Source organism: Rana temporaria, chromosome 8 (genome assembly GCF_905171775.1).
Source record: "Rana temporaria chromosome 8, aRanTem1.1, whole genome shotgun sequence".
Taxonomy (NCBI): Eukaryota; Metazoa; Chordata; class Amphibia; order Anura; family Ranidae; genus Rana; species Rana temporaria.
The window spans coordinates 58823217-58847732 of NC_053496.1; the positions used below are offsets into that span (position 1 = coordinate 58823217).

Consider the following 24516-nt stretch of genomic DNA (forward strand, 5'->3'; position numbering starts at 1 on the left):
TTGTGGAATTGGGGTTTTCATGAGCAGTAAGCTTAATTCATCAAAATTATGACAAATCACGGCTTGAACTATCTCGCTTTGCATGTAATGAGTCTATCTCATTTATTAGTTTCACCTTTTAAGTTGCATTAGTGAAATAAATGAACTTTTGCACGATATTCTAATTTTTTGAGTATCACCTGTACTACAAAAATTTTTAAGGAAAGACTATAATTACACCTCAGAAGACCTAACAGCATGAGCCCTGGTCTTTGGATTTGTTAAGATCTGTACTAGATAATAATGTGTATAAGAGGCTCCATACGATCCTTTTATCACCAATTGATCAGGGACAATATTTGTGATCTCGCCCACTCTTCATACTTCATGTAACAGTAATGGTGTAATGATGAGAAATGATAATGTGTACCTTTTACTGAAAAGCTCAGCCATTGTTACATTTTGAGTTTTAGCTTTATATGTTCTACATTAAAAAAATTTCTGGAAGTAGCCATCAATTTACAGAAGACATATTCTTCATGTGTATTAATCGTATGAACAGGCCATGTATTCGCATCATACTTAACTTTGTTATACTAGCAGTTTCCATACTTTCACTAGAGACTTCAAAATGGTTCTTAGCCCCTGTTCACACTGGTGTGACGTATCATGCGATTTGACAGGTCCAAAGTCGCACCGTATTGTCGGCAATGGAACCATTCAAATCTGTGCAATGCCAACTTTGCGGGGCAGCACAGATTTGAAATGATATTTCTTGCACTATTTTTGGCAACTTCAGGTGCGACTTGCAGAGACATCTGTGCATGAAGTCTTGCAGATGTCAGCCAAGTCGCACCTGAAGTCGCACTGACATGCAGCTTTGAAATCGTACGCTTTTAAGTAAAGTTGCACGATTTCAAAGCTGCATTCAGTATGAATCAGGGCTAAGTACAGTTCACCAAATCTACTATTGCCTCCAGCAGGTGACTTTAACTGCTAGTATTTATCGTACAGAGAAAGAATTAGAGGTGGAATTGCTCTCTGTGTCACTGCACAAACAGTGCACTTTAACGGTTTACAATTTTTTTTACACAAGGAGGAATTTTGCACTGTGGACATTTAGGGAGCAAGAACTTAGAGTCAAAACTTAATGGGAAAAGCAACTAAATGTTGCTTCAATTACTTTACTGTATGTGTTCAGCTCCTTTTGACATTTTATTGTTGGGGGGTAGTTAGGTCTTTCAGTATTACAACACAGATTTACTTTTAATTTATACTATTATCCTTCTAGTTTTACTATAATCTGCAGCACTTCATTTGGCTGTGGAGATATACATTTTGAGCGAAGAAAATAGTATTGTTTCTAATATAGGGAAAAAGTTAGACTTGTTGCTAGAAATGGTGTTTCCTTGTATTTGACTATATTTAGAATTCATTACTTAATACTACTTGGCAAATCCATGGATAACTCTTGGTGTTGCGCTCTTTCTCTAGCCAAGTATTTGGTTTCATTGCTAATGACAGTTCTGGCAAAGTATTTATGTGTTTGACTGCCTCTAGAAAAATAATACATCTTGTTATCAATTTGGTAAACAGCATGGAAAAATCATTTGGCCTTGAATGATATCCTCTTGATGTAATGTCAGTCTGAAGAATCTAATTTCATTAGAATTACCAGTTTCTCAGCCTAAAGAATCTTATTTCATTGTAACAACCAGTTTTACCAAAAAATATTGTTAGATTTGGAAAATTTGAGTTTAATTATTCAAAACATTCCTAATAGATCAATCTTCTGTCAAATAACAATTAATTATGCCAAACAGTAACTGCAGTAATGTTTTGACATCTTTAACCACTTTAATACAGGGCACTTTCCCCCTTCCTACTCAGGCCAATTTTCAGCTTTCACGGCTGTCACATTTTGAATGACAATTGCGCGGTCATGCAACACTGTACCCAAACAAAATGTTTATAATGTTTTCCCACAAATAGAGCTTTCTTTTGGTGGCATTTGATCATTACTTTGTAAATAAGTAAGCACTGATGGGCACTGATGAGCAGCACTGATGAGCACTGCTATGCAACAGTGATGGGCATTGATAGGTGGCACTTATGGGCACTCACAGGTGGGCACATATAGGCGGCACTGATGGCTGGCACTGATGGTCACTGATGGGCGGCACTGATAGGCAGCACTGACAGGCATCACTGATTGACACAGAGTGCCATTTTAATTGGCACTGATTGGCACCCCTGGTGGGCTCACCTGGTGGTCTGAAGTGGGCATCCTTGGTGGTCTGAAGTGGGCATCCTCAGTAGGTCTCCACGGATAATGTGCTGATTGTCAGGGCAGACCCCCCCTCCCCTGTCAGGAGAGCAGCCGATCGGCTCTCCTCTACTTGCACCTGTCAGTGCGATCGGAGATATGGTGTGTCAGACTGATACACCACTGATCGCCGTGCTGTGTGCCCCCGCGGGCACGCCCTAGTGACTTATCCTGCTGGATGTCATATGATGTCCAGTCAGGATAACTTAACCACTTTGCGCACATCATTTTGCTATAGGGCGGGCGGGAAGTGGTTAAACATATTTCTGTTGGCCTTTACTGTTTGGCTACTCACCTGTAATAGTAATGCCCCGTATACAGGATCGGAAATTTCCAACAGCAAAAGTCCGATGTGAGTTTTTGAACGGAAATTCCGACCATGTGTATGCTCCATCGGACTTTTGCTGTCTGAAATTCCCGCCAACAAAAGAATGAGAGCTGGTTCTCAAATTTTAAGACTGGAAAAAATCCTATTGGAAAATCCGATCGCCTGTAGTAATTTCGACACGCAAAATTCCAACGCTTGCTCAGAAACAATTCGATGCATGCTCGCAAGCATTGAACTTCAGTTTCTTTTTTTCATCGTAGTGTTGTACGTCGCTGCGTTCTTGACTGTGTGTATGCAAGCCAAGCTTGAGCGGAATTCCAATCATGTGTACGTGGCATTAGTGTGATTAGTGTTTTCTAGTACATAAAATAAAACCCTAGTTAAAATGTTATGTTAACAGCAGCACCTTTTTTTTGCTGATAGATAAGTTATCAAAAATGGTCTGGTTGTGTTAAAGTGAACTTAACAGGCATTAATAAATCGATTGGTGAGGACTTACAGACAACTTGATGCAACAGAAAAAAATGACATGCAAAAAATAGAAATACAGAGTTGCTCACTCACATAGCTATTGATGCACAGTGACACTTGTAAACATTGTAAGTGGGCTGGGTCTAGCATGTGAAGAACTAGAACCTATGAGTTGGCAATGATAGTCATGGCTGTATTTACGGTAATTTACATTGATCAGACAACGTTGAGTACACAGTAGTCGGCCAAGGAAACTTAAAGTGATTGTAAATTCTCTTTTTTTTTCTTTAAAAATCACACAGATACTTATATACTTACCTGCTCTATATAGTGGTTTTGCACAGAGCAGCCCAGATTCTCCTCCCAATTGGTCTCTCTTTGGTGTTCCTGGCCCCTCCCTCCTGTTGAATGCCACCACAGCAAGCAGCTTGCTATGGGGGCACCCGAGCCGAGCCACTGCTCCCTGTGTCCATTCAGACATGAAGACATTGCCCGGCCCTGCCCCTTTTCTTTCCTCTTTGACTGACTGATTTTGACAGCAAGAGCCAATGGCACCGCGCTGCTGTCTCAGCCAATGAGGAGGGGAGTCCCGAGCAGCTGAGACACTCCTGCGACATCACTGAATAGAGATGGGGCTCAAGTAAGTATTAGGGGGGCTAAGGGGGGCAGCTGCACACAGAAGGCTTTTTATCTTAATGCATAGAATGCATTAAGATACAAAATCTTCTGCCTTTACAACCCCTTTAATGCAGCCACATCATGATTACACATGTCCAGCAGTACCATCAGCACAAAACTGGTAGAAACCAGTGGCACCTGGTTACACCCATCTACTGTCTGGAGAAGTCAGACCAGAAATGGCCTTCATGGAAGACTGCAGCCAAAAAGCCATAGCTCTTATGTGGAAAGACTAAGCAACTCAACTGTGTATAAAAACATAGCAACTGGGTGGAGAAAAATTGCAACAGGTGCTCTGGGCTGATGAGTGAAACTTAACAATATTAGCAACAGTGAAGCATTGTGGAGGTTCCTTGCAAGTTTGAGGCTGCATTTCTGCTAATTTATTTGAAAAATTGGTCAGGATTAGTGTTCTCAATGCTGAGAAATATAGGCAGATATTTATCCATGTAATACATTCACATAGGTGTGTGATTTACCGCAAATATATTCTGCAGCAGGACAACAACCCCAAACATACAACCAATGTCATTAGGAATTAACTTTAATGTAAAGAAGAACAAGGAGTCCTGGAAGTGATGGTTTGGCCCCCACAGAGCCCTGATCTCAACATCATTGTGTCTGTCTGGGATTACTCGAAGAGACAAGATTTGAGGCAGCCTACATCGACAAGATGATCTGTGGTTAGATCTCCCGAGATGTTTGGACCTCCCTGCTGAGTTCCTTCAAAACTATGTGCAAGTGTATCTAGAAGAATAGATGCTGATTTGAAAGTAAAGGGTGGTCACACCAAATATTGATTTGATTTGATATGGATTTCTCTTCTGTAAATTTACTTTCCGTTTTGTTAATTGATAAAAACAAATTATTAACACTTATTTTTCCAAACGCATTCTCAATTTTCATTCTCAATTTTTTCACACCTACCTAAATTAGCACAGTACTTCAGTACATGTGGCCTTAGGCAGCTTGACTGCTCCCTCCCCCTGAGCTCTATAAGACAGTGGCTCTCAACCACTGGGTTGCTGGCCAGTGGACCATGGCTTCCTGTCTGACAGGAAAGCTCAGTTATAAAAATGAAAGACAAAATATTTATAACACTGCACAAGGCAAATTAAGCAATATACCTATCCAGTACCAAAGAGTATCTAAACACAGCACAAAAATCTCTGTCCTGTGGGGTAGAGTAGATTAAAACTTAAGTCCAAGCTAGGTAAACAAGGTTCAAGTCCAAATTCTGGAGCCAGAAATCAAACAGGGCTGAGTGATGCAACTGAAACACATAACAAGCTAAGTATATCCCTGAAAATGCTTAATATGGGATACATTAACCTACAGTTCTTTTGAAGTGTATGTTTTCCATTTCTCTTTTTAGAATGTTACCCAATAATTTACCTGTGCTTTTAAAGCTTGGTTACATCTAATTGTTAATATCTAACATCTGGAAGGTTGATGGGAATACAGAAACTCATAATAGTAGCTGGTGCTACATACAGTCGGCGCTGGTCTCTTCCTGGTGCAGCTCGAGCGACTTACTGTCTGAACACAGGGGGTTGCTCAATATGCACCTCACCAGTCAGAGAATGTCTTGTATTTTTTACAATTATAGAAGGCTTTTCTTGATTGAATGAGGTGGAGACCTTGATGCCTTCTGCCTCTGCTTTTCACCTCATCTAATCAGAGAACATCTTTTTATTTGTTTGGAAAAACACAAGACATTATCTGAATAGTGGAGGTGCTAACCAAGCGGTACCCTGTGTTCACTATACAGACAGCAAGTCGCTTGAATGTAAACACACTCCCCTTTACATCCCCTGCCTATAGACTAACATTGATCTTTTAGTCAGATCCAGCTGAAAATCTGACAGGTGGATCTGATTCGACAACCTGTATGAAAGGACCCCTGCATACATAATATTACATAAAGGGCTGGCAGTCTACCAAGATCTACTCTCATAGAAAAAAATGCTGAGATGTCAGCCCTTTTATTATGAACTTTGAAAATGAATTTCCCCATAATGCCTATAGATACAAGGTGACTGAAAGCTTGCATTGAAGTGCTTTCACTGCTTGTTCAAAATATGTAAATACTTTGGTGTGCATAGTCTTGCCACAGATTCACTTGAATGTCCCAGACATTACTGGCCCTCCTGGAAAACAAGCACACCACCTGGCACAGCAAAAAGTAAAGGAATTGGTGACCTCAAGGGTGCGGCTCAGGGCTGCAGTTGAGAAATATGCAAGATCTTAAAGTGAACTGCAGGCTGTCTGAACTTTAAATAGTCATTGACTATTGTCTGTTTTTTTGAAAGCTATGCTTAGAAGCATTTGTTGTGCTCTAAAACAAAAGATAGCTTGCAACACAGTATTGGTTCTGTGTACAGTGAACTCCCATACAGTGGAACATTTAGATTTACAAATTTAGCAGCTAGAAACTGCCACTGCTTAGAACTGTTTCATATATGTGTGTGTACTTTAACAAGAGAAAAGATGCCTGCACGCCAAAATTTATGTAACCCATTGTTATTTTTTTTTAACGTTATCACTCAGGTACAGCAACGTAGCGCACTGCTATTATTCCAATAAAAAATAAAAAAAATGAGTGACATCTCTTCAGAACTTTTGCGCGTTATCCATGTAGTTGGTTTGCTATTCAGATTTCCTTCTTGAAATCAAAAGTAGCATAGAGGGATATCCCAAAACACAGTCTATCAGGAAAAGATGTCAAACATATATATATATATAGTAAACATTCCCATCCCTCGCAGAGCTCTTGAATATGGCATCTGCTTCTTCATCTCATCAGGGGGCTACCTCCCTTAGTTTAAAACTGAGGTCCTCTGATTCTTCGTATTTTTCTCCAGGTGCAAATCTCATCTATTCTCTATGTATTTCTTACTGTAAACCATTTGCAGCAAGCCAATGATTATAAAGCTCAATGGCCTTTGAAATCACTCACATTTTATATTTTAGATTCAGGCTGTATTGACACTTCTGGGCTTGGGCTGAAGCACATTTTAGAGGTGTACTTTATGTATCTAATAATACATTGCCATGCATTTCTATTCTTATCCAAAGCTCTTTTAACCGGTTAAGACCCGGACCAATATGCAGGTTAAGGACCTTGCCCCTTTTTGCGATTCGGCACTGCGTCGCTTTAACTGACAATCATGCTATGTGGCTCCTAAACAAAATTGACGTATTTTCCCCCCCACAAATAGAGCTTTCTTTGGGTGGTATTTGATCACCTTTTTATTTTTTGCGCTACAAACAAAAATAGAGCGACAATTTTGAAACAAATGCAATATTTCTTACTTTTTGCTATAATAAATATCCCCAAAAAAGATATAAACATTTTTTTCCTCGGTTTAGGCCGATACAGAAAGATCTGAACAATTGGAAATAATCTCAGAATTTCCATCAATTTTCCCTGTTCATTTGCCATGTACTGTAATGCCGCGTACACACGATCGGTTCGTCTGATGAAAACGGTCTGATGGACCGTTTTCATCAGACGAACCGATCGTATGTGGGCCCCATCGGTTTTTTATCCATCGGTGAAAAAACTAGGAACTTGTTTTAAAATTATCTGATGGTTAAAAAACCAATAGAAAAAAACGATCATCTGTGGGCACGTCCATCGGTTAAAAATCCACGCATTCTCAGAATCAAGTCGACGCATGCTCGGAAGCATTGAACTTCATTTTTCTCAACACGTCGTTGTGTTTTACGTCACCGCGTTCTGACACGATCGTTTTTTTAACTGATGGTGTGTAGGCACGACTGATGAAAGTCAGCTTCATCGGATATCTGATGAAAAAATCCATCAGACCGTTTTCATTGGATGAACCGATCGTGTGTACAGGGCATTAGTATGGATATCTCTATTACTGGATATGAAGAATCGCTAGCAGTTTGGACTTGGAAGTACATTTGCTTTGCAGCTGATTTTTAGACAAACAGCTAAATTCACAGTCGAAACATATATGGATTCTACTTTAACCCTAAGGCCCCGTACACACGATAGAATCCATCCCCAGATAAATCCCAGCAAATGGGTTTCTGCGGATAGATCCTATGGTGTGTACACGCCAGCGGATCTGTTTCCGCGGAGAAATCTCCTCTGGGATGGATTCCAGCAGATCGGATATTTGCTGTGATGCACAACAAATCCATCTGCTGGAATCCATTCCAACGGATGGATCCGCTCGTCTGTACAGACTTACCGGATCCATTCGTCCAAAGGGATTCCCCGCACGCGTCGTAATGATTTGACGCATGCGTGGAATTCCTTATATGACAGCGTCGCGCCCGTCGCCGCGTCATAATCGCGGCGACGGCGCGACACGTCATCGCCAGAGGATTTCCGCGCGGATTTCAATGCGATGGTGTGTACACTCCATCGCATCGAAATCTGCGGAAATCTTTGAGAGGATTTATCCGTGGAAACGGTCCGCTGGACCGTATCCGCGGATAAATTCTCTCGTGTGTATGGGGCCTAAGGATTTGTATTTCTGTCCATCCAGTGTTGAGATTTTTAAAACTCTAGAAGACAGACAAGCATGCCTTGAAGCCTGTCTTTTCTCTACTGCAGTTAGCCATTACAGCCAGGTTATCTCCATGTCTCCATCCAGTTTTCTAGACCAAGTGCTGTTGTGCAGATTACATTAGACCGATATCATAAATAAATGCTATGGTATTAAGCATATCAATATTTTGTCATTTGAGTGAAGTATACCTGCCCGAGGACCTTTCATCTCCAGTGGGCAAGATACAGTGCCTTGAAATTTCCACATTATGTCATGTTAATACCAAAAACGTAAATGTATTGTATTGGGATTTTATGTGCTAGACCAACACAAGGTGGCACATAATTGTAAAGTGGAAGGGAAATGATAAAAAGTTTTCCAATTTTTTTTACAAATAAATATGTGAAAAGTGTGACGTGCATTTGTATTTAGCCCCCCCTGAGTCAATACTTTGTAGAACCACCTTTCGCTGCAATGACAGCTGCAAGTCTTTTTGGGGATGTCTCTACCAGCTTTGTGAGAGTGAGATTTTTACCCATTCTTCTTTGCAAAAAAGCTCAAGCCCTGTCAGATTGAATGGAGAGCTGTGAACAGCAATTTAGAAGTCTTGCCACAGATTCTCAATTGGATTTAGATCTGGACTTTGACTGGGCCATTCTAACACATGAATATGCTTTGATCTAAACCATTTCATTATAGCTCTGGCTGTATGTTTAGGGTCGTTGGCCTGCTGGAACCTCCGCCCCAGTCTTTTGCAGACTCTAACAGGTTGCCCTGTATTTGGCTCCATCCATCTTCCCATCAACTCTGACCAGCTTCCCTGTCCCTGAAGAAAAGCATCCCCACATCATGATGCTGCCACCACCATGTTTCATGGTTGGGTTGGTGTGCAGTGTTAGTTTTCCGCCATACATAGCGTTTTGCTTTTAGGCCAAACAGTTAAATTTTGGTCCCATCTGTCCAGAGCATATTTACCGTGTCCTCCACATAGCTTCTCGCAAAATGCAAAGGTAATTCGTATGGCTTTCTTTCAACAGTGGTTTTCTTCTTGCCACTTTTCCATAAAGGCCAGATTTGTGGAGTGCACAACTAATAGTTGTCCTGTGGACAGATTCTCCCATCTGAGCCGTGGATCTCTGCAGCTCCTCCAGAGTTACCATGGGCCTCTTGGCTGCTTCTCTGATTAATGGTCTACTTGCCCGGCCTCCTAGTTTAGGTGGACGGCCATGTCTTGGTAGGTTTACAGTTGTGCCATATTCTTTCCATTTTCGGATGATGGATTGAACAGAGCTCTGTGAGATGTTCAAAGCTTGGGATATTATCTTTTCTAACCTAACCTTCTCCACAGCTTTATCCCTGACCTGTCTGGTGTGTTCCTTGACCTTCATGATGCTGTTTGTTCACTAAGGTTCTCTAACAAACTTGTGAGGGCTTTACAGAATATCTGTATTTATACTGAGATTAAATTACACACTCTATTTAATAATTAGGTGACTCCCGAAGGCAATTGGTTCCACTAGATTTTAGCTAGGGGTATCAGAGTAAAGGATACTGAATACAAATACATGCAACACTTTTTAGATATTTATTTGTAAAAACCATTTATTATTTTTCTTCCGCTTCACAATTATGTGCCACCTTGTGTTCTATCACATAAAATCCATTTATATTCTTGGTTCTAACATGCCAAAATGTGGAAATTTCAAGGGGTATGAATACTTTTTCAAGGCACTGTATATGCAGTTCAGTTTCAACCACTGGGCCCTCTAGTTGCTTCATTATACCAGCAAAGAATGCATGGGATGCAACCTTCAGCCTGTAGAATTACTTTAAAAGATGAATTACAGCCTTACCTTCAGTCTTTCACAGTTGTACAGGCTCCTCTCCTATACTGAAATTGTTTACTCTGATATCACTACACATGGTGAGCTTCTAACAGTGTGTGCAATAGAAGCAGTAACATGTCAGGTAGAGAACACCTCATTTCCTGGCTGGAGGATGTCCAGTATCATCTTGTACTTTTCTCCTCAGTCTTCCAGTCCCCAGTCCTCTACTTTCAGTCATTGTATTTCAGTTATATTAATCATGGAGGCTCAGCATTACATGTGTGCATTACCTATGACAGTCTGCTTGCAAATGCAGTCTCCATAGGAATTCCCACTCCTCCAGACTGACATCCACACATTAAGTGGTTTTGATATTTATATGACACCTCTAAAGAGCCAACCCACTGCTTGCATCAGGGCTGAGGGGTCTTGAGAGAGAAGTACTGAGGCAGGGAGCTGTAATGTTTTCAGAAAGCTATACACAGCACCCTGCTGGGCCATCCTGCCAACCATGATCTGCCTGCTTTGCATAGAGAAGCACAGCAAGCCAGCGATGAATGGAAAGGTTTTATTTAAAAATGGAATTTGCCTATTGATGGGAGTGGGGATGGGAGAACCAGGGAAGACAAATTAGCTAAATACACTTCAGTTTTAACCATTTTGACAACTTGCATGTGCTACAGCCCTTCAAGCATGTGGCTATGTTGAATTTCGGCTCTCAAATTGTGTACACCTACACTGGTAAATAGCCATTGTTATTGTGTGAGAATAGGTTTACTCCAGTGGCAACAGCAAAGGTCTAAAGAACATGGTGAAAATCATAAATTGTGTGTGATAGTTTGGGAAATATTATAATGGATTGTATTCGGCTTCATTAAAAAATAAGTATTTTTCCCCACATTATACTTACCTAGGTGGATGCAGCATTGGTCTGATGCAGCATCTGTCCTCCGCCGCCTCTGCACTGAGGACCGAGCGATCAAACATCACTGATGGCTCGGTTCTCACAGCTCCCAGAGAGGAGAGCTGCTGACTGTGAATCAGCAGCTCTCCACTTTGCTCCTCCATGCTTACTGGAGCGATGAGCTGTAAAGGGGCGGGAAGGGGTCATCTCATTCTCTCAGCAGCTCGCTGATAGGCTGAGACCGGCATCAGCCCAGGTACCATTGCACATCCAGACTCTATTGTCATGATGAAGCGGTGCCTGGATTGATTCTAGTGACGTCAAAACGAGTGCAAAATGAATTGCACTCCTGTGACCCAGAGGAGAAGCCCAGCCAAACAAGCTCAGGCTGGACTTTTCCTTTAAAGTATGCATCATTGCATGTGTTCATAAAGGGCACCTGCTGAAAGCCGAAGCAGATTGCAAGATTCCTAATGCTTACAAGTCAATAGTGGAGTCCTAAAATTGCAAATTAATTGCCAAAGTTTACAACAAAAGTTTATGTATTCTTCCAATAAACCAGATATCATTGTATTGAGCTTTCTGACTGTTTGATGACACCAGCGGACTATTTGGTCAATCTTCCATCATCGCTTTCCTTTTTCTTCTTTTGTTTTGCCTGTTTATCTACTATATGTGTTACCGCCTGTTGCTTATCTGAAAGACTTGTGAGTACCTCTTACATGTATTTATATATACATTTTAGCATTTCTTTAGAAATCGGTAGAGGGAATGCCGATGTTGGCAGAGAGTAGATATTTTACTGTACTGTGTAAAATATTCCACCAAAGCATGAATCAGTCCATTCTACCGCAGCCTCCCCCATAGCTTTCATGCATTGTGAGATATGTCAGACTATAGTAGAGAACAAACCACTCTTTTACAGTTAAGATTTTGGATCAGGGATTTTGTTCCATAAAGCATAACTAAACTCTCTCAATTAACATTAAAGTGGTTGTAAAGCCTAAACATTTTTTACCTTAATGCATTTTTGCATTAAGGTAATAAATGTTTAGTTGTCAGCATCCCCTCCCCCTTTACCCACCTGGGCCCTCATTTAATCCAGCACAATACACGACTGTAGCTCTTCTCTCCCCTCACTTCCGGGTCTCGCTGGCTTTGGGTGCGAGCAAGCATGAGTGCCCCCATGGAAAGTGGCTTCCTATGGGGGCACTGGACCGAGGGGATGGGCCAGGAGTGCTGGTGGGGGAACCGAAAAGAGGAGGTTTGCGGCAGCTCTGTGCAATTCTTTTGCACAGAGCAGGTAAGTATAGACATGTTTTTTTGTTTTGTTTTTAATTTACCATTACAATCACTTTAACAATCACTTTAACTATTTGTAATACTGATGCTGCTAGCATAAATAGATAGGAAGGTATATTATATTTTTAAAATTTTTTTTGAACATTTCTTCAGTTGCTTCCTGATTTCTGGCATAGGCTACAATGATGTCATACATCCCAGGAGTCTTCAGGGACATTTTTTTCCTTTCATGTGGAGGAGGGGTTTTCTCAGCTAAGCACACCCTCTTGCCTGTGCATGCTTAAACTAAGGGCAGATGGATTCCAGGAAGTAAATTCTACATGAATCATCTGCCTTTACTCAAAATGGCCACAGATAGCAATGCCAGGGGAGTGTTTTTCAAAGTGATTTCTCAACAAAATGAAGCATAGAGACACAGATGGATGAATGGGATTGCTTTGAATAGTAAAAATGAATTCAATGTCATCTTGAGTTTGTAGTGCTATGATACAGTTCAGTTCCGCTTTATTGAGTGTTTGGATTCACACCTTACTGTATTGCAGTTTTTGCCACATTAGTGGCGCTCTCCTCTTTGTGAGATCTTTAGGATCCATGCTTTAAATAAATGACCTTCAAGATTAAATGACAGTAACCAAACAACTCCAAATATGGAACAACACAGTTTATGTTGGGACTGTAAAAGTAGAAGAAATTGTATTGTTTCGGTAAATAAAAGACGATGACAGAACATTTTCCATGAATACAGGTTTTTTTTTTTTCTTATTGCAACATGGATAACAAGTAGTGTTTTGTAATATATGTGCTTTCCTCTAATGACAGCAGTTTGTCCATAGAGTCCAACACTGTAAACACAACAAAAGTTAAAACAGATGTGAATCTTGATGGGTGCGTTTATTTAGTGTCTTTCCAGGAATGAAGTGACTGAAGATTTGCATGTTGCACAGTGACCAGGGTGGAGGGGGAATTGCAAGCTCAGCATCAGTTTTAATATAATTCTGAGGTTATGTTCTAAGCTTCTGGCTGCTTTGAGTTCAGTATAACGTTGTATGAGGCACAGAGACCTGCTGTGAACCAGTGTGTGTGTGTGCTATAACACATCTGTAGTCTAAAGTTTCTTTTGTTAGTGCAGTGAAGAAGAAACAAAAAAAGTTTCGCAACATTCCGCATCACATACTGTACATTACATTTTTTAACTCGCCCTATAACTAGCTGAGTGTTTCTTGGCCTCTTGCTCTTTCTTGGAATATAAAAACATTCCTTCTCAGTCAGGAGAGATAGAAGACTCCTCTGTCATGTTGCTGAAACTCCCAGAGGTCTGTTTTATATTTCAATGATCCAAAAGGTGAACAAAGCTGGCACTAACATCCCATATGATGGTTTGTTTTCTATGTTTAGGAGATTCTAAGAATAGATTAGCAAATTTAGGTGAGTTTGATATAAGTAATGTTTTTTTAGATAATATTTTCCTACTTGGAGGGGCTGCGTGAGGATATCATTCCTTGAGGTTGAGGAAAGTATCATGGTATTATAAAAGTTCATCTTTGTGGTGTTAATGATTTTAGTGGAAATGTTGGAATCCTACAGAGAGGTATTCAGGTGGGCTTGTAAAAGTGATATGGTTTATACTTTATTGGTCAGTGTTCCTAAAGAGAATGTTTTCTAATTTGCCTAAAATAAAAAATAAAAATTCAAGAGTTTAATTAAATAAAAGATATATATGACCCAGTTGTGATCAGGCCCGGATTTCCCACAAGGCCACCAAGGCCAGGCCTTGGGGCAGCAGGATGCAGAGGGGCGGCAGTGGCATGTAATCCCCAGACGGCTAGTTAAGGGCGGTAAGTTGCTTTCTGGAATCCGCTCGCTCGTTAACAAGTGATTTTGGCGATGTCGCCGCAATCTTTTGTAAAATGTGTGCTGCGTCCGTCCTCCCCCCCCCCCCCCCCCCCACATACCTCTCTCTACTGACTCTGTCCTCCCCCAGGCCACCGAGTTTGTCTTCTGTGACTGTCCCTTCCGCCGATGTACACAGTGAGAGGGGTGAGCTGTGATCTTCCCATCTCAGCTGTGACAGGAGTTCCAGCACAGTGCTAGGACTCCTGTTTTGGAGGTGACAGGGTCAATAAAGAGAACCTGTCACCTCAAATTGCTATCACACAGGGAATTGCTTTCTCCTGTGTGATAGCAATTAAGCTAAGTGAACAAAAATTGATAAAAAAAAAAAAATAAGACATAATAATTAAATTATAAAAATACAAAATTAATAAAAAAGTGAAGAATAAGAAAAATAATATTAAAATAAATAAGAAAATTATATAAAAATAAAAAAAAGTAAACGACAAGCTACAAAATAAAAAAAAAGTGATAAAAAAAAGAAACAAAAAATATTTGAACTAACCAGTTGCCATTCTCCGTTGATTTGGGGGGGGGGGGGGGGATGTTCGGTTGGAAGGGAGGGGGTGCATTGCGGAACCTGGCCTTGGGGCAGCAGGGAGAGCAAATCCGGCCCTGATTGTGATAATACCTTCTGTACACAAAAGAATAGCCATCCTCTGCAAGGACACTGGAGAAAACTTATTAAACCCACACTCAATCCCAAAATGTCTGGTGGCAAAAGACCATAAGGCTGGCCTTGCACAGAGATTATCATGTAAAATAGGCAATTTTGCCATAACTCTGGTTTCCTTGAGTGTGAGGAACATCGGGGAGCTACTACAGGCATTTTAAAGGGTTAAGAAAATTGACCTTGTCCGAACTTTGCTAAAACAGCAGAGAGTTAGTGAGTGCCATGTAGTACTGCTGATAGCTTTTTGTCAATATTTAAATGCATATTCCAGAGACATTTATAAGCTTAGCATTATGTTTTGATGGATACTTGTTTCTGCATTTATTATGTCTTTCCCATGTAAAAGGCAAGTCCATCCAAAACCAGGGTTTCAGTTTTGGGTTTAATCACATTCTTCCTTCTTATTTGTATGAGATTTAATGTTGCAAGATTTCTGAACTATTTCCTAACCCCAAAAAAAACACGATCTTAGTACTGCAGAAAAGGGAATTTAATGGCGCGTACACACGATAATTTTTCGGCATGAAAAAAAACGACGTTTTTCGGCATGTAGAAAAAACTAAGGGCCTGATCCACAAAAACCCGGCGTAACTTAATTTTTCCCGTTTAAGTTACACCGCCGCAAAATCTCTACCTAAGTGCCCGATCCACAAAACACTTACCTAGAAATTTTGAGCACAAAGCACTTACCTAGAAATTTTGAGCGATGTAACTTAAATCCGTCCGGCGCAAGGCGTTCCTAATCTAATGGGACGTACTGCGCATGCTCCCGACGTTATTTTCCCGACGTGCTTTGCGCGGTTTTACGTTGCGCCGGGTTTTGAGAATCGCGACGGGCGTAAAAAAAAAAAAAAGAGTTGCGGCGGGGAAAAAAAAAAATGACAGCGACGCGGGATAGAAGGGTATACTTTTACATGGTGTACTAACTTTACACTTTGTAAAAGCAGCCCTAATTTTGCGAAGGCAAACTAATACTTACGGAGAAAAAACGAAGCGTAAAAGCTTCGTGGATCTCCGTAAGTGCTAATTTGCATACCTGATGCTGGATTTCGACGAGAAATGCCCCTAGCGGCGGCTGCGGTACTGCATCCTAAGATCCGACAGTGTAAGTCCCTTACACATGTCGGATCTTCTGCCTATCTATGAGAAACTGATTCTGTGGATCAGTTCCATAGATAGAAACAGGGATACGACGGCGTATCAGTAGATACGCCGGCGTATCCCTTTTGTGGATCAGGCCCTAAGTTTTTCCAACTTCATCATTAAAACGACATTGCCCACACACCATCATTTTTAAAAAATGCTCTAGCAAAGCGTGGTGACGTACGACGGCACAATAAAGGGGAAGTTCCATGCGGATGACGCCACCCTTGGGGCTGCTTTAGCTGATTCCGTGTTAGTAAAAGACGATTCGCGCTTTTCTTTCTGTTACAGCGTGATGAATGTGCTTACTCCATTATGAACGGTAGTTTTACCAGAACGAGCGCTCCCGTCTTATAACTTGCTTCTGAGCATGCGTGGGTTTTTAACGTCGTTTTAGCCCACACACGATCATTTTTTTACAACCCGAAAAACAACATTGTTTAAAACGCAGTTAAAAAATGCAGCATGTTCGAAAAAAAAAATTGTAGTTTTTCAGAAAAATTATGTGAAGCCCACACACGATCATTTTAAATAAAAAAAATTTAAAACAAAGTTTTTTTAATGCCGAAAAATGATTGTGTGTACGCGGCATTAGGCTTCATGCACACTGCAGCACAAACATGCCTGTTTTACAGACGTTTTACTTTTTTTTTTCTGCTTCTTAACCCCACTTTACGTTAGCCTATGTGTCCACGCACACTTAGGCGTTTAGAGGCAGGGGCATTTAGAGACAAAAAAATTTGTTTCAAGAGAGGAGTGTGTACAAACACACACAGGAGCGTTTTTTTTCCATTTCAATGGCCAGAATACATTAATATTTTAAGCTAGTCTAATGAATAAACATCCAAGCATTTGATGTGCCTAAGCAAAAACACAGCTTAGCTGCTTATCCCCTGTCAGGAGAAACATGTTTTTACAAGAGCCCCAGTGTGCATGTACCCTAAGTGTGTACTTACTGTAGGTTTACTCCCCAAAGTTCGGTTCTTCTGTGCAGTGATCTCTCCATACCGTTCTTGGCAGAGTTCAGCTAACTGTACCCAGGACCGCTTGTATGAGTTTGTCTGGGCGCGGTTGGACTCATATGCACGGTATGCCTAGGTGTGATCATTAATCACACCTGAGCACTGATCTCTTGTAGAGCACTTGGCACTGATGAAGCAGATAAGCAAAGATCGCTGTGTGCTGGCTGACAGTTGATGACCTAAGTGTGCTTTGGCCCAATACAATGTAAGCCCAGACCAGAAGGGGAACTGGGACAATTGTACTCAGGCAATGGTACAAGGTAACTGTACCTAGTGTAGGTATACATTTTAGTCCTCTGTGTTCTTCCTAATATGAAAAAAAGAAAAAAAATATAACCCTGTGATTGATGTGGCAAATCAAAAACAAAGCCATGGAAGTCCTCAACTAATACAGTAAGACAGTGGGTATTTGGACCAAGTGACATCTACTACATAACTATACCCTATCCATTTCAAGTCAACTTAAAGGGTCACTAAAGGAATTGTTTTTTTTTTCACTGAAATGACTGTTTACAGGGTATAGAGACATAAAAGTTAACTGATTCCTTTTAAAAATGATTACAAATAGATAAAAAATCAATCCTATAATGTGCCTGTAGGTTAGTTTCACTTTTAAACTGTTTTCATGTTCCTGTGAACTAGAGAGACACACAGAACTAAAACAAACAAATCCAGGGCAGTGTTTTGTTTTTAAAATGAATCTGATTGGTTCTGTTAAGTTTTAGACACACAGTAATGACAGCTTAGACCTACAGTGAAAAGCTCCCAGTACAATAGTTATAAGGAAAAAGACAACCAGGAAGTGTGGAGATCACAGCAGAATTACAGCCACTTCAAAGCAAAAACAAACAATAAGGACATGAAACCAGTACTGCAGTAAGGTAAAGAAAGCTATTTAGCTAAAAAAAAATTCCTTTAGTGATCCTTTAATAATACTGTCTGTATGTTGTGCATACGTTTCAGTGCCATTTGGATGCTTTTCTATATTCTCCAAATACAGAGGAACTATTGTTCCCAGCAGTTCTTTTAGGCTTCCAGGGTTAAAATCCGTAATAGCTGGAGTGCCAGTATCTGTTTTGCAATTAAAGACCCTCAAAAAACACAAAGTTTTCCACCCCATTGTTCTTTGTTGTGGAACAGTCATTGTTCATCCTTGCTGAACCTTTATATTAAATCAAAGAGCTTTTACTTCCTAAAATCTTAAGTACTAGACTGCATTGCAAAAATCCTCTACTAGCTATTACAGGTGCCTCCCAGATAGGGAATCCATACTGACAGATGCTGAACAGGTTCTTCCTTTTGAAGCCTCTTGTAAAAGCAGGGAAAGCTCCCCCTGTATAATTAGGGATGGTTGCTTCGTCATTCTATCACATGGTCCTCTGCCTGCCAGTGTTGGTTGCAACAGCAGCAGCTGTTTGTAGTACTGAGATGCTGCTCTGGTCCTATCCGTCCATCCTCTGTCACTGCCTGAGCCTTCAGTGAAGCTGAAGATAGGAGAACATAAGGAGTTTTTCACTGCATGGGTGGGGCACATCTGTTTTTCAGCCCCCCCAATACTGCCTTACTAATTATGTCTATCTGCTGCTGTTTCTTTTTCAGAGACTATGGCTCGTCAAAGCGTAAATCAGGTAAGCAAAAAAAAAATTCTCTTTTTTATATTCCTGTTGCATTAAACCTATTGCTGCAAAACCAAACAGTCAAACATACGGTAGTGTATGGCGGTGTAGATTTCACATGCAGCGTTATATTTTCAACTGTCTCATCCTTTTTATTTACTGCTCTTTTCTATGTTGCCAATTCATTATTTATAAACTCATGTTTACAGAATCCAGCTGGTTTTTAACAGCGCTGCCTCTGATTTTGAAGGAGCTATAGTGATGTCTTAGTTCCTGTAATGCTTTGCTTTAATATTTTTTTTATCATCATTATTTATATTTATTTCAAACTCGTCTAAAGAAGTCTTAACAAATTAATAGCCATTCAAAAACAATGTAATATAGTGTAACTGCTATGTACAGCTTTGCTGAAACTCTGGGAATTTCTGAGATGCAACAAGAGTACAATAAGTAATATTGCTTTCCAGAGAGTCCACAAGATTTACAGCATCCTTCTCATTTGCAAGAGGGTTATTGATCGCTTATCTACTTAGTATATTGAGTCTTTAGGGGTTGGAGGGGTGGGGTAAGGTGTATGATACACCCTGTTCATCATTTCTGCTGACTAATGGACATAATTGTATATGGAGGTATTCAAAGATGAAAATGTAAGAAAACAGTTGTACATGGTGTATGCTTGTACAGGCTTATGCAGTATTCATGTATATCCTTGTAGGATATAAACCCAATGCAAAATGTTTTACTTGTTGTCACAAGTGAACTCTAGAATCTTGTGTGAGTGAGTGAGTAACTTGTATAGCGCTGACAAATGCGAACCGAATCGCCTCAAGGCGCTTGTATCCAGAGTCGTGCTGATCCTTCAGAAGAGGTGGGTCTTCAGTTTTTTCCTAAAAGCCCGATGGTTTTCTTCCATGCGAATGGTCGTGGGTAGAGCATTCCAAAGCCGAAGTCCTTGGACTGAAAATCTACGTTCTCCCTTAGATTTGTAGCGGGCTGTGGGGATTTCGAGAAGGTTTTGGCTAGTTGATCGGAGCACCCGATTGGTGACGTAGGGTTTAATTTTCTCGTTTAAGTGAAAATTTTGTAGGCAGTGACAGATCTCACAGTGATGACGATTTGCATGGGTGGGCATTGTGGATGTGTATGCTCAAAATTAAAGGATCACAATCACAAAGTTTGTGTTAGTTTTCTACCCTCCAATAGTTTAGTTTTATCAGAAGGGTGACACCAATTGTTTACCTTTTGATTAGACGGATATGCCAGAGTGCTAAACTTCACAAATGTCCAAGCCAGCCTTAACCACTTCCAGTCCAATTCTGAAAATGTAAAAATCTGCATTTGTTTTTGAACCCCCGAAATTGTATATATTTTTTAAGCAGAGGCCTTAGAGAATAAAATGGTGGGTGTTACATATATTAGATATCACATGATATTCGTGCAGCAGTTTTTCAAATACGCTTTATTGAATTTTAATGTGCAAAAATGCAATGTAATACCCAATTGTTTCATATTGAAAAAAAGATGATGTTATGCTAAGCAAATTGATACCAAACGTGTCACACTTTAAAACTGTACATAGGTGACATTTTACATTTTTAAAGCCTTTAAGCTCCGTTCACGTATACTACGGCCACGGCTCACAGCATGGGGTCCGGGGCGTGTCTTTTCACCGATTCAGGTGTGACTCAGGCACAATTTTTGCCTAAATTTGCACCTGAATTGGAACCAAAGACACACAGGACCCTTTTTAAGTGCAGACTGCGGCCGCCACAGAGCTGTGTGAACTGGCTCCATTGAGAGACGGTCACACTTTCCTGTCATGCGAATTGAATGTGGGAAAACTTGCATCAAATTTGCATATGTGTGAACCAGGCCTTACAGGTTACCATTTTAGAGTTACACAGGAGGTCTGGCACTATAATTTTTGCTCTCTCTCTCTGACGTTCATGGCGGTACCTCGCTTGTGTGGGGCGATCAGCGTTTACTTATGCATGTGGAACTGGAGCATGCGTTCACCTTTGCGTGTGAGCACAGGGGGAACGAAGCACTTTAAAAAAAAAAAAAAAAAATCTTATTTTATTTAAAAAGAATGAACACAGTTTTTTTTTTTAAATCAACTTTATTGCTATCACAACGGATGAACAACATCCCTTGTGATAGCATGAGCCCTGACAGGCCCTCTCTATGAGACCCTAGATCCCTAGATCTCTCCTCTGGAGAATGGTTTGTTTACATGAGTTTAAACCGGTTTCCAGTTTCAGACGTCACACAGTGGGAGGACCATCAGTTCCTCTCACTGTTTCCTGGGAAAAGTGTGTGTGCCCCTCAGGTTTGATAGGCAGGGGGGGTATGTAGACAGTGCATCTGCAGCTACTGCTAGAGTGCTGACAGGGAATGAAGCCCGTCCTGGCTCCTGCAAGAGTTCAAGGAAAGAAGGGTGGAAGTTGCACATCTATGCTGTCCTACTATGATGAATGAAGTGGTTACCTCAGCCTGGACTCGGACCAGGCCATGCCCCCAACACATTTCACTCCGCCACAGGAGCTTAGTCATGGGGATCCCCATGACTAAGCTCTAGGTGGTGGAGTAAAATGCGTTGGGAGCGTGGCCTGGTCAGAGTTCAGGCTGAGGTTGCTTCTCTATTCTTCGTAGTAGGACACCATTGATGTGCGACTTCCAGAGGTCACCCTCCTCTCCCTGTGGACCCCATTCCATTGTCTTTAAAAGTGATCCTTCTGCTGTGTACTCGCTAGGATTACTTTTATTAAAAAGTGAATCGGCTGCTAAAAAATTTGATACTGGGTTATGACTATAGTTGCAGTTATGATGCCGGTTCAACCACTTCAATCTGCAGCTGGGGAAGGGAAGTGATTAACACTTATGTGTACAGCACAATGTAGTAGGCATTTCTGCTCTACTGTCTAATCTCTATCTCACTTGTGTAAACAGGGTTCACTAGTTTATACCTGTTGTGCTATTTCCATATACTGCATAAGATTCATGTGTGACTCATAATCTGAAAGATGTTACAGACTTGCACTACTCTGCTGAGAAGTATTACATGAACCCTACCCACAGCGCCTGGAATTTCAGCTCCGATCAGAGATTTTATTTATAGTGGTACTCTCTTTAAAGCCCTTTCACCCTTTTTTTTTTTAAGGTAATATATGTGTATTTCTGTATGATTAATAGGCACATTTTTCTCATGCTTTATACAAAGGGAAGGAGAAACATTTAGATAGGTATTTTCATTTTAATCTAATATCATATAGTTTGTTTTTCAATTTTGAATAGAATGGACAGATATCTCCCCCCTTCCCCGGACCTGTGAGGCGATATCCCATCACTTTCTGTTTCATAAAATACTATAGAGAAGAAATTTCTCTTAGGCAGTTGTCCGTGCAACAAGTGTAAACATTGCAGTGACAAATGTTGGCTTTTTACTCACTTTCAACACTAACTCATCTGGATTCCAATAGAAAGATCCTTCCACTGCTGTTAAAGTCTTTTGTATCCCCGCATCAACCCAAAGCTTCATAAAATAGTAAGGGTCCTAACTGACTAGGTAATGATGGCCAGGTGGGATATAGGATCAGTGATTCTCTGTAGCCCCTGACATCACCATAAGGCTTTGTTTACACATGTAGCCTTGGGCCAGGGCAATCAACTAGGTAGTGAAATTAGGCGATTAGGAGTCAACAAATCGCCTCCTCACCACCTGTCAAATGCCCTCTGAAAAGCAGTCCACTGCAGATCACTCTTCAGGTTTCCCCGCTTGTGTGAACAAAAAACAAAAGCACTTGGTTTTACTGGTCTACTCTCATGAAAACAGGCTAGTAAATGACTATTACAAACTGATAAGATAGCAGCATACCAGATAATAACATTACGACTATATGAGTCTAGTCTCTTGGGCTCCAGATGCACTGTAATGCAGAGAGTTAATGTTCACCAGAGGTTGTTGACTGGGGAAGTATTTAATATCTAATTATATATATATTATCCTCATGTAACTAATGCCTAGTACACACAATGAGAAATCAAATGAATACTACAGATTTCAGAGCGATCGAGCAATCATCTGATCGTTCATACACAGCTTTCCAGAGCTGATCATGACAGTTCATGTAAAATTATCTCAAGGGACAAACACAAAAAAAAATTCTCGTTCGATAACAGAATGAAAGATTTCCTTTTAATCAGTACAGTAATCTTCTGTAAAAAAATGAGTGAACAAAACTGTGCATGCTCAGAAACGAAAGAATACAACACAGTACATTACACTACATCATCATGGGAAGTTGTATTATGTCTTACTAGAACTTTAGTAACTCTGGTAACCTATTCGTTTTCGATACGAGATTAGCATGCAAAAAAAAATCAGATGATCATTAGTCCGATATTCTCATTGTGTGTATGAGGCTTAACACTTCATACATACTTGCACCATTATATTGTGTTGCACATGTTTCTCTAGAATTGAAAGTCCCGGCATGCACCACCCTTCTCTCTTTTGAATTCCTACAGCTAGGGATCTCATACCCCACTGGTTTACATCTTAGATCTGTAGAATGACAACTGCCAGTGTTATTCACCAGCATCTGTTCATTTTGCACATCTTCCATTGGTGTTTCTCCAGATTCCATAAAACTAGAAATTGCAAGCTACTTGACTGATCTCTCTCTTGGATAAAACCTTGAAAGATCTAATATGTTCTACTGGACTCTTCTAGATCCCAGAAGATCTAAAAGTCCTAGTACACACCACTGGTAAACACTCTGGGGCAGATCCACAAAAGTATTACGCCGGCGTATCTCTTGATATGCCGCGTAATTTAAAATTTTGTACGTCGTATCTTTGTTTTGTATCTTCAAAACAAGATACGACGGCATCTCGGCTCGATCCGACAGGCGTATGTCTTAGTACGCCGTCGGATCTAAGATGCAATTTTTAGGCGGCCGCTAGGTGGCGTTTCCGTCGAATTCCGCGTCGAGTATGCAAATTAGCTAGTTACGGCAATCCACGAACGTACGTCCGGCCGGCGCTTTTTTTTTTACGTCGTTTGCGTTCGGCTTTTTCCGGCATATAGTTAAACCTCCTATTATGAGGCGTACTCAATGTTAAGTATGGCCGTCGTTCCCACGTCCAATTTTGAATTTGTTACGTCGTTTGCGTGTGTCGTTTGCGAATAGGGATTTGTGTAGAATGATGTCACCGTCTTGAGCATTGGCTTGTTCCGGGTTAATTTCGAGCATGCGCACTGGGATACCCCCACGACGGCGCATGCGCAGTTAAAAAAAACGTTGTTTACGTCGGGTCACGACGTATTTACATAAAACACGCCCCCATCACAGAGATTTGAATGGCGTGCCATTACGTCGCCAAAAATACACTACGCCGCCGTAACTTATGGCGTAGTGTATCTTAGATACGCTACGCCCGGCGGAGAGAAGCGCCGAGGTACGTGGATCTGGCCCTCTATGTACATATACACTGAGCAGCCATAACTTTTTGACTACTCACCTAATATTCACTTTTTTTTTTTATTAAACTATTCATAATAAAGTTACAAACAGTAACTCCCACTTTTACTGTTTGTAACTTTATTATGAATAGTTTATGAATAGCCACCAAACAACCCTGACCTGTTGAGGCATGAGCGTCACTAGACCTCTGAAGGTATGCTGTGGTATCTGGCACCAAACCATCAGCATCAAATCATTTAAAGTGTTTGTTACGCAAAAAAAAAAAAATGGATCCTGTTCCCTAAAGCATGTTATACAGCACAGTGCTTGTGCTGTGTATTTTGGCCCCCTGTATCACCTGAAA

General features: G+C 40.7%; 1 protein-coding gene across 7 annotated transcripts in view; it reads left to right on the plus strand.

Annotated features, from left to right (window-relative positions):
- The window catches only part of SH3PXD2A (SH3 and PX domains 2A), a 424441-nt gene that overhangs the window by 219715 nt on the left and 180210 nt on the right, over positions 1–24516 (plus strand). For all 7 annotated transcript variants that reach the window (XM_040361850.1, XM_040361852.1, XM_040361846.1 and 4 more), the window contains one exon: positions 18671–18699. In XM_040361850.1, coding sequence (XP_040217784.1) covers positions 18671–18699 — 29 coding nt within the window. The remainder of the gene's footprint in view (positions 1–18670; positions 18700–24516) is intronic.